At 35.8% G+C, this 13,521-nt stretch overlaps 1 protein-coding gene across 3 annotated transcripts in view; it reads left to right on the top strand.

Annotated features, from left to right (window-relative positions):
- The window catches only part of BNIP2 (BCL2 interacting protein 2), a 40,826-nt gene extending 27,905 nt beyond the window's left edge, over positions 1-12,921 (top strand). For 2 of the 3 annotated variants that reach the window (XM_075208126.1, XM_075208124.1), the window contains 6 exons: positions 905-1,007; positions 4,242-4,373; positions 4,781-4,867; positions 4,959-5,057; positions 5,963-5,998; positions 9,793-12,921. In XM_075208126.1, coding sequence (XP_075064227.1) covers positions 905-1,007; positions 4,242-4,373; positions 4,781-4,867; positions 4,959-5,057; positions 5,963-5,998; positions 9,793-9,844 — 509 coding nt within the window. In that variant the 3' untranslated portion in view covers positions 9,845-12,921. The remainder of the gene's footprint in view (positions 1-904; positions 1,008-4,241; positions 4,374-4,780; positions 4,868-4,958; positions 5,058-5,962; positions 5,999-9,792) is intronic. The other variant, XM_075208125.1, reaches the window with a different exon arrangement.
- Positions 12,922-13,521: the final 600 nt, after the last annotated feature.

Genomic DNA, 13,521 nt, shown 5'->3' with positions numbered 1-13,521 from the left:
TAGTGGTCTCGTACTTTTTATCTAATGCTTTGAGCTTTTAAAAGCTTCCTTAGTATGGGCATGTCATCTACACACAATGCAGATATCTCTTTTGTGGGCTGAACCTGTATGCAGTTTATCAATAATTTGCTAGGAACCATTGATATGACTGAAATAATTATTAAAGTAATTAATTTTATAGACTGCTACATGCTTCTGAATATTAGTTCAGACCTCATAAATGGCCGTGCCTTCTATGTGCATGTCACAGGTCCACTCGAAATACATTTTCTGTATATAAACGATTGCAGAACACAGGCAAGAATAGTATTGGGTATTACAGACTTTTAATTGCAATAAAAATGGTGGCAGTGTTGCAGTATCTGTTATGATAATAGGCACTATCGTAGGAATTGCTATAGGTATTAATCACCGGAACAAACAAGTGAATTGTGAGCATGAACTTGGGGCCTCAGTGGCGTTAAAAATGTTGCCTTACCAAGCCCCTCATGTGTAGGACTTTGTTATGATGGACAATACAGAATGCAGTAATTACTGACAGAAAGAAGCTGCAATTGAGACAAATTCCATAATCCATTTTTTTAGTTTTTATTATGTAGACATCACTTCACACTTAAATTAAAAAGTTTGATGTGGCGCAATGCCTATTATAGCGTGGTTTGCACAAAATTTCCCCATCTATATATTCCTATGTGTTCCCATAAACCTTCAACCACTATATTAAAAGCAAAAGACAATGCCTTGGATATAGTTTATGTAAAAATGGGTATGTTACAGCATTGTGTTAAAACAAATGAACTTTGCTTATATTTTTGTTTTCCCTCCTGTAAACATTGGATGTTCTACTGATTGTGTATTGTTTTTTTTGTTTTTTTTAACTGAAATGATTGTGTATTGTTTTTAGGCTACTATGGAGATGGCCTGAATGCAATTATTGTATTTGCTGTGTGTTTTATGCCAGACAGCAGTCAACCTAATTATCGATATCTAATGGACAATCTCTTTAAGTAAGTATTTTTACGTAAGGTACCTATATAGGTATTGTAGTGTATGTTATGCATTATTGTGGACTATTTTGACTATATTCCCCATGCAGCAGTAACCATGCTGTTAAAACTTTTGTAAAGTTGTTGTTTTTCTTGGTTTTTTTTTTTTTTAAATGACTCCCTCCTGCTGCCCCCACTGTTTAAATTCAAAAGCTTCTTACAATCAGCACTCCTGGCGCATGTATCCGCACTGCACATCATGTAGTAGAGGCTAGCAGGTCCAGTTTGAATTAGAATTTTTTTGATTGTGGGTACCTGCTTTGAATGGAGGATGGGGTAGCTGGAGGTGAGTGCTGTCATTTTATTATTTACTGCCCTTTAAAAAGTGGCTGTTTTTTCACTTTAACACCTTCACTCTGAGCCTATATTGGCACTTTTTGGGCTGGTCATTTTCTAACATCAGTAATTTGTGCAGTACGGTAAAAAGTTGTTATACAGGGTGTTTGTAAAGTCACTGTGTACTTTTCTTAAAGCAGTTGAAAAAGTGCAGAATTGAAGCAGTGGAGAAGTTGCCCATGGCAACCAATCAGTATTGAGGTAACACTTCTAATTTGCATATTTGTTTTCACTGCTTTATGAAAAGACCCCATATTTTGTTTCAGATTTTGATCCCAATATGGTTTTAACAACTGAAGAACGTGTATGGCTAATCTAACACGTATTCCAAAAAAGGGATAGATACACAGATGTGGTGCAACAGCGATTTGCTGAACAATTCCCAGATACACCTGTTCCACATCGCAATGCAGTTCGTAACAGTATCGATAAGTTTCACGAAACAGGGTCTGTGGTTGATGCCAAATGCTGTGGAAGGCCAGCAAAGCTATCGGTATGCTCCAGAGTCCATCAAAATCATTACGAAAGTTAGCTCAGCAGCATGATATTAGTCTTGGAACTGCTCATAAGGCCGTGAGAAAGAAGTTACGACTCTTCCCATACAAAAATAATGGTGGTACAGGAACTGAAAGCAACTGACCATGAGAAAAGAATACACTATTCAGATGGTTTAACCCAGTGGATCTCAGACTTTTTCAGTTCAAGGCACCCTTAGGGTCTCCATAATTTTTTCAAGGCACCCTTAAGCCAAAATAATTACCAAGTAGTCCCCTGCCTTGCTTACCACTGGCCCTGGCCGAGGCACCCTTTTGAAATTGCCGAGGCACCCCATGGAGCCGAGGCACACAGTTTGGGAACCACTAGTTTAACCAATTTATCACAAAGAAAACAGATAATGTGTTGGATGTGACCTTTTTCACAGACGAAGCGTGGTTCCGTGGTTATGTTCACAAAATTCAAGATTGTGGCCATCCAATAGTCCTCACTTTTTGCACGAAACACCCCTACATGATCTCAAGGTTGGTGTATGGGTTGCGATTTCTAGACGCCAAATTGTTGGCCCTATTTTCTTTATGAACACACTAAACAGCGAGCGCTATTGTTTGAAGATTCTTTACTCCATCAGTCAGATGACAAGTGATGAAATCAATTACTCATGGTTTCAACAGGATTGGGCTACTGCCCACACATCTTGCAGATCTATGCAGGTATTAAAGGAATTTTTTGGAGATCGCATTATTTTGAAAGATAGGTGGCCACCGCGCTCACCAGATCTAAATCCACCAGACTTTTATCTATGGGGAGCAGCAAAATCTGCAGTGTATCAAGATCATCAGTGCACACTGGATGACTTGAAAGCAGCGATAACAGCATTCATTCAGTCTATTTCAAGCGAGCAACTGATACAGGTGTTTAGAAACAAAATAAAAAGGATCCAAGCCTGTCTTGATGCTAACGGTGGTCATTTTCAACATTGCTTATAATTATCATTCGTGTTTACATCATGTATTATACATTGTATATTGAAACGTGTGTGTTAATAAATATACATAAGTGCACAGTGACTTTCCGAACACCCTGTACCTGGTGATGGTTGGTTTTTTTTTTTTATTATTTGTTTTTCGAGTTTGCTTTAACCTCCCTGTCTCAACAAGAAAAATCTAGCCAAAATGGCCAAAAAAGTTTGTGTTTTTTAATTGAAATATGCAAGAAAGTGAGCTAAAAGCAAATGTATTTTACTTTTTATTTCTAAACACCACCACAAAATACTTTGCGGTTCTTTCTTTGGCATTAATCCACCTTGCAAAAAACAGGATTCAACATAGTTGTTCATAATAAAATCAGCACTTGAAAATGGTGGTGCCTTTTTATTGCAATTTTGCACAGTCTTGATTGTTATATATAAAATGTGTAGGAACAATATAGGTAGCCCATCAATGCAAAACATTTTGAAAACTAGACCACCTACTGTATCAAATGAATGTACTCCTGAGTTTATTTTAGCCAGGATAGGGGAGATGGTTATAGGGTTATGTAGTTAGTAGGTACTTATAGTGTTTGTAAAGGCATGGGAGAAAAGCACATGTTAAAAAATGAAGAAAAGTAACTGGTTATATGTATGGTAGTTTCAGGGAGGCATTAATACCGCCCTTCTCTGAACTTAACGGTTTCTGATCACCAGACAATAACTACTAGATGAGTCCCCCTTTTTCAAACAAGGGTGCCAGGATGGGGGAGATTTGTGCATTGCAAACCCCCTCTCCCGTCCTGGGCTCCTTAATGTTTTCTGTAGTGTAGGGTGTTACTGTCTAGTGATCACTTAAACAATAACTACTACAGGGCCATAAGAGGGACTCTCTTCTTTTAAATAAAGGTAGCCCTGATTTATTTTGAGTTGAAATGAGGGAGATATGTGCAATCTTCCCCCATCCCAGGACTTCATAATTATTTCTGTAGTGTAAGGGATTATTGGCTGGTGAATACAAACAGTATCTATTAAGAGACTACCCTCTTTCTAATGAGGGTGCCCCTGAATTTCTAGGTGCCAGGATGGGGGAGATGGTACTTTTAGTGCCCTTCCCCCATCCCCTGGCTTCTTCATCATTTTCTGTAAGAAGTGGGTGGTAAGGTGGAACTTAATGATGTCCACACATGTTGGCACCTTCCGCCATCCATCACAGATGGGAAATAGCTGTATTGGACAGGTAAGTATGATTTTAATTTCTTGCACCCTCTGCGTGCTAAGGTTGATTTCCACTTGTCCTTAATACTGAACAGGTGAAACTATGATCCATTTTTGCCATTTGTTAATAATTTGTTTCACAGTAATAAATAAAAACCGTTAACTTGTTTTGTCAGGTATGTTATTGGCACTTTGGAAATGCTAGTTGCAGAAAACTACATGATAGTCTATTTAAATGGAGCCACTACACGGAGAAAAATGCCAAGTCTGGGTTGGCTCAGGAAATGCTATCAACAAATTGATAGAAGGTAAGATTGGATTTAATGTTTTTTAATAACTTAATTGTGTTGAACAATGTTAGGAACCAAATCAATTTTATATTCCAAATTTACCTTTTTTCTTGTTTTTTTGTTTTTAAGCAGTCTATTATACATAAATTTATGTAGACCCATCTAGGGGTAGACTTCTAAAAAAGCAAAGTTAAGGTGTTGTGCATATCAACCAATCAGATTGTAGCTATCAATATTGTGAAAGTACTAGATAAATAATAGCTAGAATTGGTTTAGGTGATATGGGCAACACCTCCACTTTTCCTATTTAGAAGGTTTAATATAAACACGCATACCTCCTACAAGTGCACTGAATACACATTGTGTGTATGAGTATGTTCTGTACTGTATAACTCTAGAACTTAATTGAAATGTTTCTCTTTAAGGCTACGGAAAAATCTGAAGTCCCTCATAATAGTTCATCCTTCCTGGTTCATCAGAACACTTCTAGCTATTACAAAACCTTTTATTAGGTAATAGATTCTTTTTGTGCAAATTTATTTTATGCTTTGTTATTTTGTGTTTATTTGCATACTGATTGTGTTGTTTTTTTTTTACTTCTAGCTCAAAATTCAGCCAGAAAATTAGGTATGTCTTTAACCTGGTAGAATTAGCGGAACTTATTCCTATGGAGTATGTCAGCATACCGGAGTGCATAAAAGAGTATGTGATGATTTTTACTTTGTTTTCAAAATATTTTTTTCATACACGTTTGTTTATGGGTATTGTTTTTTAAATATCTGTTTTAAGCTGCGATCTTAGATGTAGATTAGTATAGATGCTATCACTTGGACAATATTTGTTGTTGTTGTGTTTTGTATGAATGGCTGATATTTCCGGATGGTTTAATACTAGTTAGTAATAAAATATAAATAGTTATAAGATTATGCAAATTGTTGGGTGTGGCTAAGATACATATTCTATATAGCACAAATGACCAATATATTGCACTCTACAGTTTACCAATTGGAGAGCTCCACAGCACACCCAGCAAGCTACAGATACAGCTGCATGTGGGTCACATGTCACACGTATGACAGCCAGAGAGCCGACATCACAATACTACATGCTAGTGCTGGCTTACTTTTTCTGACTTAAGTGCTGGCTGCAGTTTACTGCGGTGCAGTTGTATTTGTCCACACATTACAGTGGTTCAGCACTGTGATCAGATGAATATGATCAACGAAGGGTTAACACTACCATCTAGAGAGAGAGGAGATATAGTCCCTGAAAATAAGTTCTTAAAAGTTGAAAGGATGTAGGTAATTGAGTTTGGCTAATATTAGTTCATAAAGATGATAATTATAGTGAGATCAGTGGGGTTTTTTTGTTTTTTTTTAGTACCTTATGTACAAGTATTAAAATGTATGTGCTCTGTTAAGCAATTATAGTATGACCATACAGAAAATGGTTGCAAGAAGGTTCACTGGGCGTTATGTATCTTTATTTACAATAACAAGTATTTTAATGTATTATATTTGAGTAGTGTGGTATTAATTTACATTATACTCTACCTTGTATGTGTGTTAGTTTTTCTGGTTACTGAACTCCAACTCTTTCCTACTAAGGTATGACGAAGGAAAATGTAAAAAGAAACACAAAAGGTATCTGCACACCTTTAATGGGTTGCACCAAGACAAGTCTCTCCGCTCTGCACAAACTAACCCTTCCCTAATTGGTTGGCTTGGAGAATACCATATAGCATTAGTAAATATAAACATTTACCATGGACATAAGTTTACATTGTCACTTATACCGTCATGAACATTGTTCAGTGTTAATCAATAGATTTCATTTCTGGCACTTGTATACACTAATGGTCCTGGAGTACCAACATTTATTGGCCAGTCACCAGTTAAATAGTTTGATGCAAATGCATTTAAGCCTCTCCATGTAGAGGGCTCTTAGCATGCTACTATTTAGTAATGTAAGAATATGTCTGCATGGCTCTTCCTTTCCTATACTATTATTTGTTGTTTGCAAACAGAAGTAACATTTTATAAAAACATATTTTATTTTATTGCTGGTTTAATAATGTTTGTATTTGCTGTGCTCCAGTGTTCAAGCTAACCAATACTCACAGTGGAGAAGGTTTCCGATCCCAACTTTCCCACTTCCTTACCAGCTTTTCATGCACGCAGTAGGCAACATGAGACGTTTAATATCCAACCTGCATCCATTTATTCTGCCTGTAATTGAAATACTGTTTCCTCTATCCCAGAGCTTGCATGAGCAACATTATATTAACAGAAATTTGGCTTCAATGATGCATCAATTAATTGAAAGGCACAATAAATTCAAATATGTAATTATTTCCAAGTGGCACATTTAACGTGATCTTAATATAAGTACTTTCATATTTTAATCTCCATTACCGAATACTCTTCATTCCCTTTTTATTGTTTTATTTCATTTTTTTTAAAAACTGTACATTGCTGCAAATTTCTAGCTTGTTAAATCACCTGGAAACTAGATAAAATATTTGGATGACCTTGAAGCCACATAAAAGAACGTTTTGGTCTTGGAAAAGAACCTCTTATTTTGCTGTATTTTGACTTAATTGACTTTTACACATTTGACTAAAGATAAGATACAATATACCATACCGAACATGAGGGGTTTGTCTTTGCAGCAGACATGTTCTGAAAATAAGATTTTGTGTGATAAACAATGGTTGTTGTAAAGCCAACCTAGAATTTTGCTATGCACAGAGAGCATGATCTACTCTTTTTAAACCACACGCCTCTTACAACTCCTATGTTTACTGTGAATGTTATTCTTTTGCTGCATGTATGATGAACTGCACACTATCTTTTAAATACTGACTTGTAAAGCATGCAGATATTGGATACACTTTCACTGTTTGTTAAATAAAGAGTAAAACTAGGGAAATCAATTATATACCTTGAAGGCTCTGTGTCAGCTGCTCACCTTGCACTCCTTCCTTCACCCAGGAGCGCCGCAGAATTTTCTTTCTGGGTGGCAGGGGCTCCCCAAAAGCCCAGCGCCCTAGGCAGCTGCCTAATGGTAGCGCCAGACCTGTCTGTGACTCATTCTCTCCTATTCTCTCTCTGCTGATCCCCTCTCATTTCATGACTTATTTATGGCTCTGTAATTTTCTGACCAAGGCATTCACAGCTTGAGAAGCTTGTGAGTGGCAGGAGGCTCATCCTACCACATGACAGACCCTGTAGAGCAGGCCTGGTTAACCTGTGGTTCTAGAGGTGTTTTAAAGTCCCAGCATGCCTTGCCAACTATTGACTGGATATCTGCTGGCAGAGCATGCTGGGCTTGTAGTTTCACAACACCTCAAGAACCACAGGTTGGCCAGGCCTGCTGTAGAGGAAAAATGGAAAGCACACTGCACTCTCTCTCTCTTCCTCTGGTCATTATTATGCAGAGGAGACCACACAAAGAGGAAGTCTGCTGCTCCATTCAACTGGCTTGAGACTGCAAGTGAAGGCTCACCTAGCTGCTAGTGGCCTTGCGGGACTGCTTTTGCCCACCACTGGTGTAGTCCATGTTTTCCACCAATTTACATGACTTTCCCTGACAGAATAATTATGAATACTCCATTGAAAATATCTCCTCTAAACTGTCAAAGAAAAGGCTGGTTGTAGCTTAATGTTCTGTATTAATGGTGTACCTTGTTTTTGCTGGTAGCACAGTGTACATTTGGATATAGAATGATACCCGCATGTCATCAAGATTACGGAAAACAATCATTACATTTTTATCATTAATAGAAAGTTTAATAAATTTCTATTTAGAGATTTGGCTACTCTAGAATGGAAAGTTATACATGTCTTTCTACAGAAGACACCTGACTCATTAACGCTAAAAAATAAAGTGAAAGTAACTTTTAGTAAAAAGAAAATGTAAGTGCCCTCCTGCCAGCCCACAACTGTTTTTGCCAGTTTCCATGCATGGTCACTAAAAAAAAAAAAAGATTTTGTCCCAATATGTTAACCTAAAACCCTATTTTCTTTGAAAAAGAATTGAAAAAATTTAAAGTATCAAATTTGCATGGGTACAGTAAAACATTATACACTGAACCAAATGCAAATCTATATTGGTATTAAAGTGATGCAAACCAGCTAATAACTATAGTCCAAAACAGTCCATTATACAGTGGTAATGGCAAACATTAGGTCCATCATTTTATCTTCTCCTGGTTATTGGTTAAAAACTATAGACATCTATTGGTTCACAAATCTCGGGTCCAATCTTTTAAACTTCAATGGTAAAAATGTTATATAGATTTGGTGGTTTAGCTTCACAACTGAAGCCGTGTTCAGTGTTGCTACATGAACTAGTGGGCAAAATTGTTCATGGGCTGATAAAGTTTCCACCGAGACACAAAACTGGGATTGTGTTTTTGTTCTCGGTAATCTTAAATGTTCATATAACTGGAAATTAGTCTGATCACACCACAATGCCAATATATATCCGTCCAGCAAACTGTATATTTTAAGTGCTACAATTTTGTTTAAATATTATACACAATTTCTGTTCACATTTACGAAACATGTCCTGATGGAATAGGGTTTTAGGGTCTCGCCACACTATCCATTCAACAGAGAAAGTGTTTTTTGGAGGGGGCGTTTATATACATTTAAAACATCATCTCATGGTGCCAAACCACAGAAATTAATAGCTATATCTCGCTTTAAATGTAATTGCTAATTAACAATATAAATACAGTGTCTCTCTAAAACTTGGAATTAGTCATAGAATCTAAATTTTAAAAAATATTTGACTGAATGTAATTTTAAATACAAAATTTAGAGATTCACGTATAAAGTGGATGAAATAGCTTCCACAATGTTGTAACTGCCCTGTCTGTTTTTTTAAGTTCTACAGTAAATATTAACCAATTAATTTCAACAGTTATTATTGAACAAAAAAAATATGCAATACACTGTTTCTCACAGTAGGGTCTTGGGATCATACATTGAGATAGTTAAATGAAGGTAGAAAAGTAATGCTTCAGAATTATTGTTTGTGTGTAAATGCTGCCAGGAACAAGATTAACTATGTGTAATATAATTTTTTTCATGTACTTGAAAAAATATATTTTGCACAGAGGTTTAATGATTAATACTGAGGTTTGGTGCTGAGAGTTCATAACTTTTTGATGATTTGATGGTGTGTGACCCATGTATTAAAATAATTAATTATTTTAAAAAGTGTTTTTCTCCAAACAGTCACTAATGTATACTACCTAGTTTTAAGTGCAAATTAATCTTCATATTGATATTCCTGAAACTTGTTGCTGACAGCACTTTGTAACATTACATTGAAGTCAATTGTTGAACAGCTATTTGTACAAATCTAAATTCAAAATATAAATTTTATGTTCAAATAATATGTAACCTGTCTATTTTATTATATCTAGAGTTGATAAGGAACTTAACAAGAAGACTGAAGACCAAACCAGTGAGCAATAAGGAATGTAGATAACGTCTGGTTAAACTGAACAACGTCCATTGAGAAGGGGAATTTTTTTTGTTTCTTCGACTTTCAGTATATTGTCATAGTTTTCCTGCTCTGAAAGGTGCCTTTGAGATGTGACTGGGTTTGAACACAAGGAGCTGGCGTCCCTGGAGAAGCAAATTGTTACAGAAGAACACTGGACAAGTGCAATAGACTTTTCACCCATTGCTAGTGCCCTATTAGGTTAAATGTTTATGTAACTGTTATTTGGAAAACAAAGGTATGTATGAGTCAGTAGCAGAAGTACCACAACAGTCTGCTATAGAGGAGGAAGAGGCCATCTAGAAATACATGATTGCTTGATAAAAGCTGCACAAAGTTATCTAAACCATTATATATTGTTTGTTTGTTTGTTTGTTTGTTTTTGTTCTTTCAGTTAAGTTTTTTTTGTTTTCAGTGCAAACGTGTCAAGACATTAGTATTGGTGGTGAACTTGTTTGGGTTGTTTATATGCACTTTTTGCAATAATGTTTTTATTTGAAAATCGCATAGTGTCTGTAACATCTAAAAGCATTAAGTTGTAGCAGTATGTCCAGTAGGTTAGAGTATGTGATAAATACATTTTGCATGATCTTTTAAGAGGAATCCTGATTCGTGTCATAAGCAAAGCTTATATTTGGGGCACACTTATTGTTTACAGTTCTTACGTACAAAGTGGGTGGAATGTGAAAATTCCGTCATTAAATCTTACTAAAAATTGCAAACAATTTGTCACAGCAGTGTTGGAGTAGGTAAGAGATTTTCACATTGTAAATATATTGCACTTCAGTAAATCTAAGCAACAGTTACTCATTTCAAAGCATATCAAAAATCTGTTTTCACTGAAATAATTTTTCCCCCTGAAACTTGCTCTTGCATGGGATACTGTTGCTGTAAAGTGAGATGTGTTGCCTATTTGTAATATCATTGTTGCTAATTTTATTCATGAATCCTACAACGAGGTTGGTGCTTACAATCGTCACATGTACCCAAAGAGCCCCATTGCCGCCATTTATAAATAATTTATATATACTGCTGTAGCTTATAGTAAAATTATAAAACAAATCTAAATATAAAATTCATTACTATTGCTTTCAGGGAGAATTTGAATACTGTACTTCAGTACATGATTCTATTTATTCTGAAATAATGTCACTAGGATTTTTGAAATCCCAAATAGTGACATCGCTACTCCCCGGGTTTTGCAGGGTTGTACACATCAGTTATAACAATATTGTTGAAGATACATTGTCACAGTAATTGTGCTCATTTATCGAAACTGTATTTTGCTTGTTTTTCATAACCCCGCAACATCCATGTTTTCACAATCCACATCGATTGCAATTGCCGTTTCTTTGCCTTTTCATCTTAATTTCAAGTGTCCATATCTTCTAGCCTAAAGTTTGCTTACAGGGTTTGTTTGCAATGTGTTACTTATCCCGGTTCACAAGTATGTATTAATGTGTATATATTCATTTGTCTTTTGTAGAGCAAAAAACATAAATGGCTGCTGGGGGTACCACCTGCACAAACGCCACCTATTTGCTAAGTGGTGGTGCAGCTTTAACATTCAAATGTGTTACGAATTGAATGTCTCCCACTTCAGATTATACATGTACACAAAGTCCATGTTGGTCATTGTTTTCACTCATGGTCTGAAGTTATTTAATATTTGCATTAGTCTGAAAGCAAGGGTACATGTGATATGGAGTAATGCAGACATTTCTCCGGTGGTCGACTGTATACACTGAAGAAGGGATGCCTTTTTATGTTGGATGTCAACAAAGAAGACCTAACTAGATAAGGCTGCCAGTCACCCCTATCTGCATGTTGATTGATGCAACATTGAATCTCCCTTTGTAACTTTGGTTTTCTAATATTTAGTGTAGCTGCAGAAGATAATGAACATTGTCAGAATGTCAAATGGATCTCTGGTTGTAATAGACCTTGTTCATTGCAAGTCTGAGGCTACAAACATTGTAAGTAGGTTATTCTATTAGAAAGAAAAAAAATCAGCTTCTGAATGCAATTTAAAATGTACAATTTAAGTTAGAGTTCTTACAGGTCAATTTTGTCCCAACGACAATGTGCAATAATTCTAATTTTATACTTACTATAAATTTCCACAGATGCAGCCAAAGGCAGTTGTCACTTTACTGTGGACTTTGAATAACTTCATATATAACACCCTTGAGCTATTATTTACGATAGCTTGAGACTTTGTAACACCGATACTTCTATGCAGTAGTACATTTGCTGCAGTTAAAAAACAGGCATTTGTACATTAATTGTGGTTTTGTTATTTTATTGTCAATTGCTCAATCCACTGAGTTTTTGTTTTTTTTTGGAACTTCGTGTACCTCAAATCCTGAAAAGTAGCACCAAATCTAACCATAGGAAACTTTGGTATATAGCAGTCTTTTACAGGGAAATGATTGGTTGGGAGGGAAGTGCTCCCTTAGAGCCTGGATCCCAATAGTCTTGTAATATTAAATAGCATTAAAAGATTACATGTACCCATTAATTACTCTATGAATGTTACAAGGCTGTCAGATGCATGGGAAACTGATGCTGTCCTTTTACTTGTTTACCATAGTACCTACCTTTTTAATATTTGCATTAGAATTGTTTTATATTTTAAAATGTCAAACACCTTGTTTTTGTTTTACTGTATATAGAACGCACTCTTGCGATTTTTATCTGGAGGATGCATGTTCTTTATTGAAATATTTATATTCATAAAAAGAAAAGGACAGAGCTAATATATATTTTTATGGATTTTTGTGAACAATCTTTTATAATGTGCTCCCTGTCCCCTCTGCAAGCAAGTGCTCAGACCATCACTGACTGTTGTAAAGAATGATATAGCTGTGTTGTACATGTGGGGTATGGGCACATAATGTTCCTGTTCATATAAATGTGTTATATGCATATTGTGAAATTGCTCATTTAATATCCCTTTATATTGAGCAGGTAAAAAAATATAATGGTGCGCAAAGATTTGTTCATTTGTTGTTTAAATAAACATAATAAAACCCAGACAAGAAATGTATGAACACTTATTTTCATAAAACTTTGTGTCTGACCAAACATTAACTGATCTTCAATTATGACAAAGCTCAAATTTGAATTAAATACCATGTATACTACATATGATTTATAAGGTGCCATACTACTGAAATGTGTATATATGTTGAATGAAAGGCTCAATACAAACTACAGAACATTTCTCCCGCTGCAACCTCTTTAACGATTTTACCAACGACTGAAGTAAAAAAAAAAAAAAAAGTCCCAATCAGTAAGCCAATTCATATGTACACACTACAAGATTTACCTTCAGATCTGTGCTCTTCATCTGTCCTAACCATTGTCTTAAAAGATTGAACCTCTGCACAATCCATAGAGATCTGCCTACACTGCTGATCGTGAGTGTTTACACACTGCAGAAAAGTTCAATTTTTGAATGAGATTTTTAGTTTGTTTTACTCCAACCCCAGCAAATGTCACAACAGGTCACTATCTACCGGTTCATTTTACAGGACTGGATCCATCACTGTTCCACACAAGCAAATTTCCTCCATCAAATTCATTCATTAGTTCACTGCTGCACAACACTTGTAGATATGCCAGCAGCTTCAACTACAGTAGCGTC

The sequence above is a fragment of the Mixophyes fleayi genome, chromosome 4 (genome assembly GCF_038048845.1).
Source record: "Mixophyes fleayi isolate aMixFle1 chromosome 4, aMixFle1.hap1, whole genome shotgun sequence".
In the NCBI taxonomy this organism is placed as follows: Eukaryota; Metazoa; Chordata; class Amphibia; order Anura; family Limnodynastidae; genus Mixophyes; species Mixophyes fleayi.
Note: the sequence above shows the minus strand (reverse complement) of the source record. Positions and strands in the feature narration are given on the sequence as shown.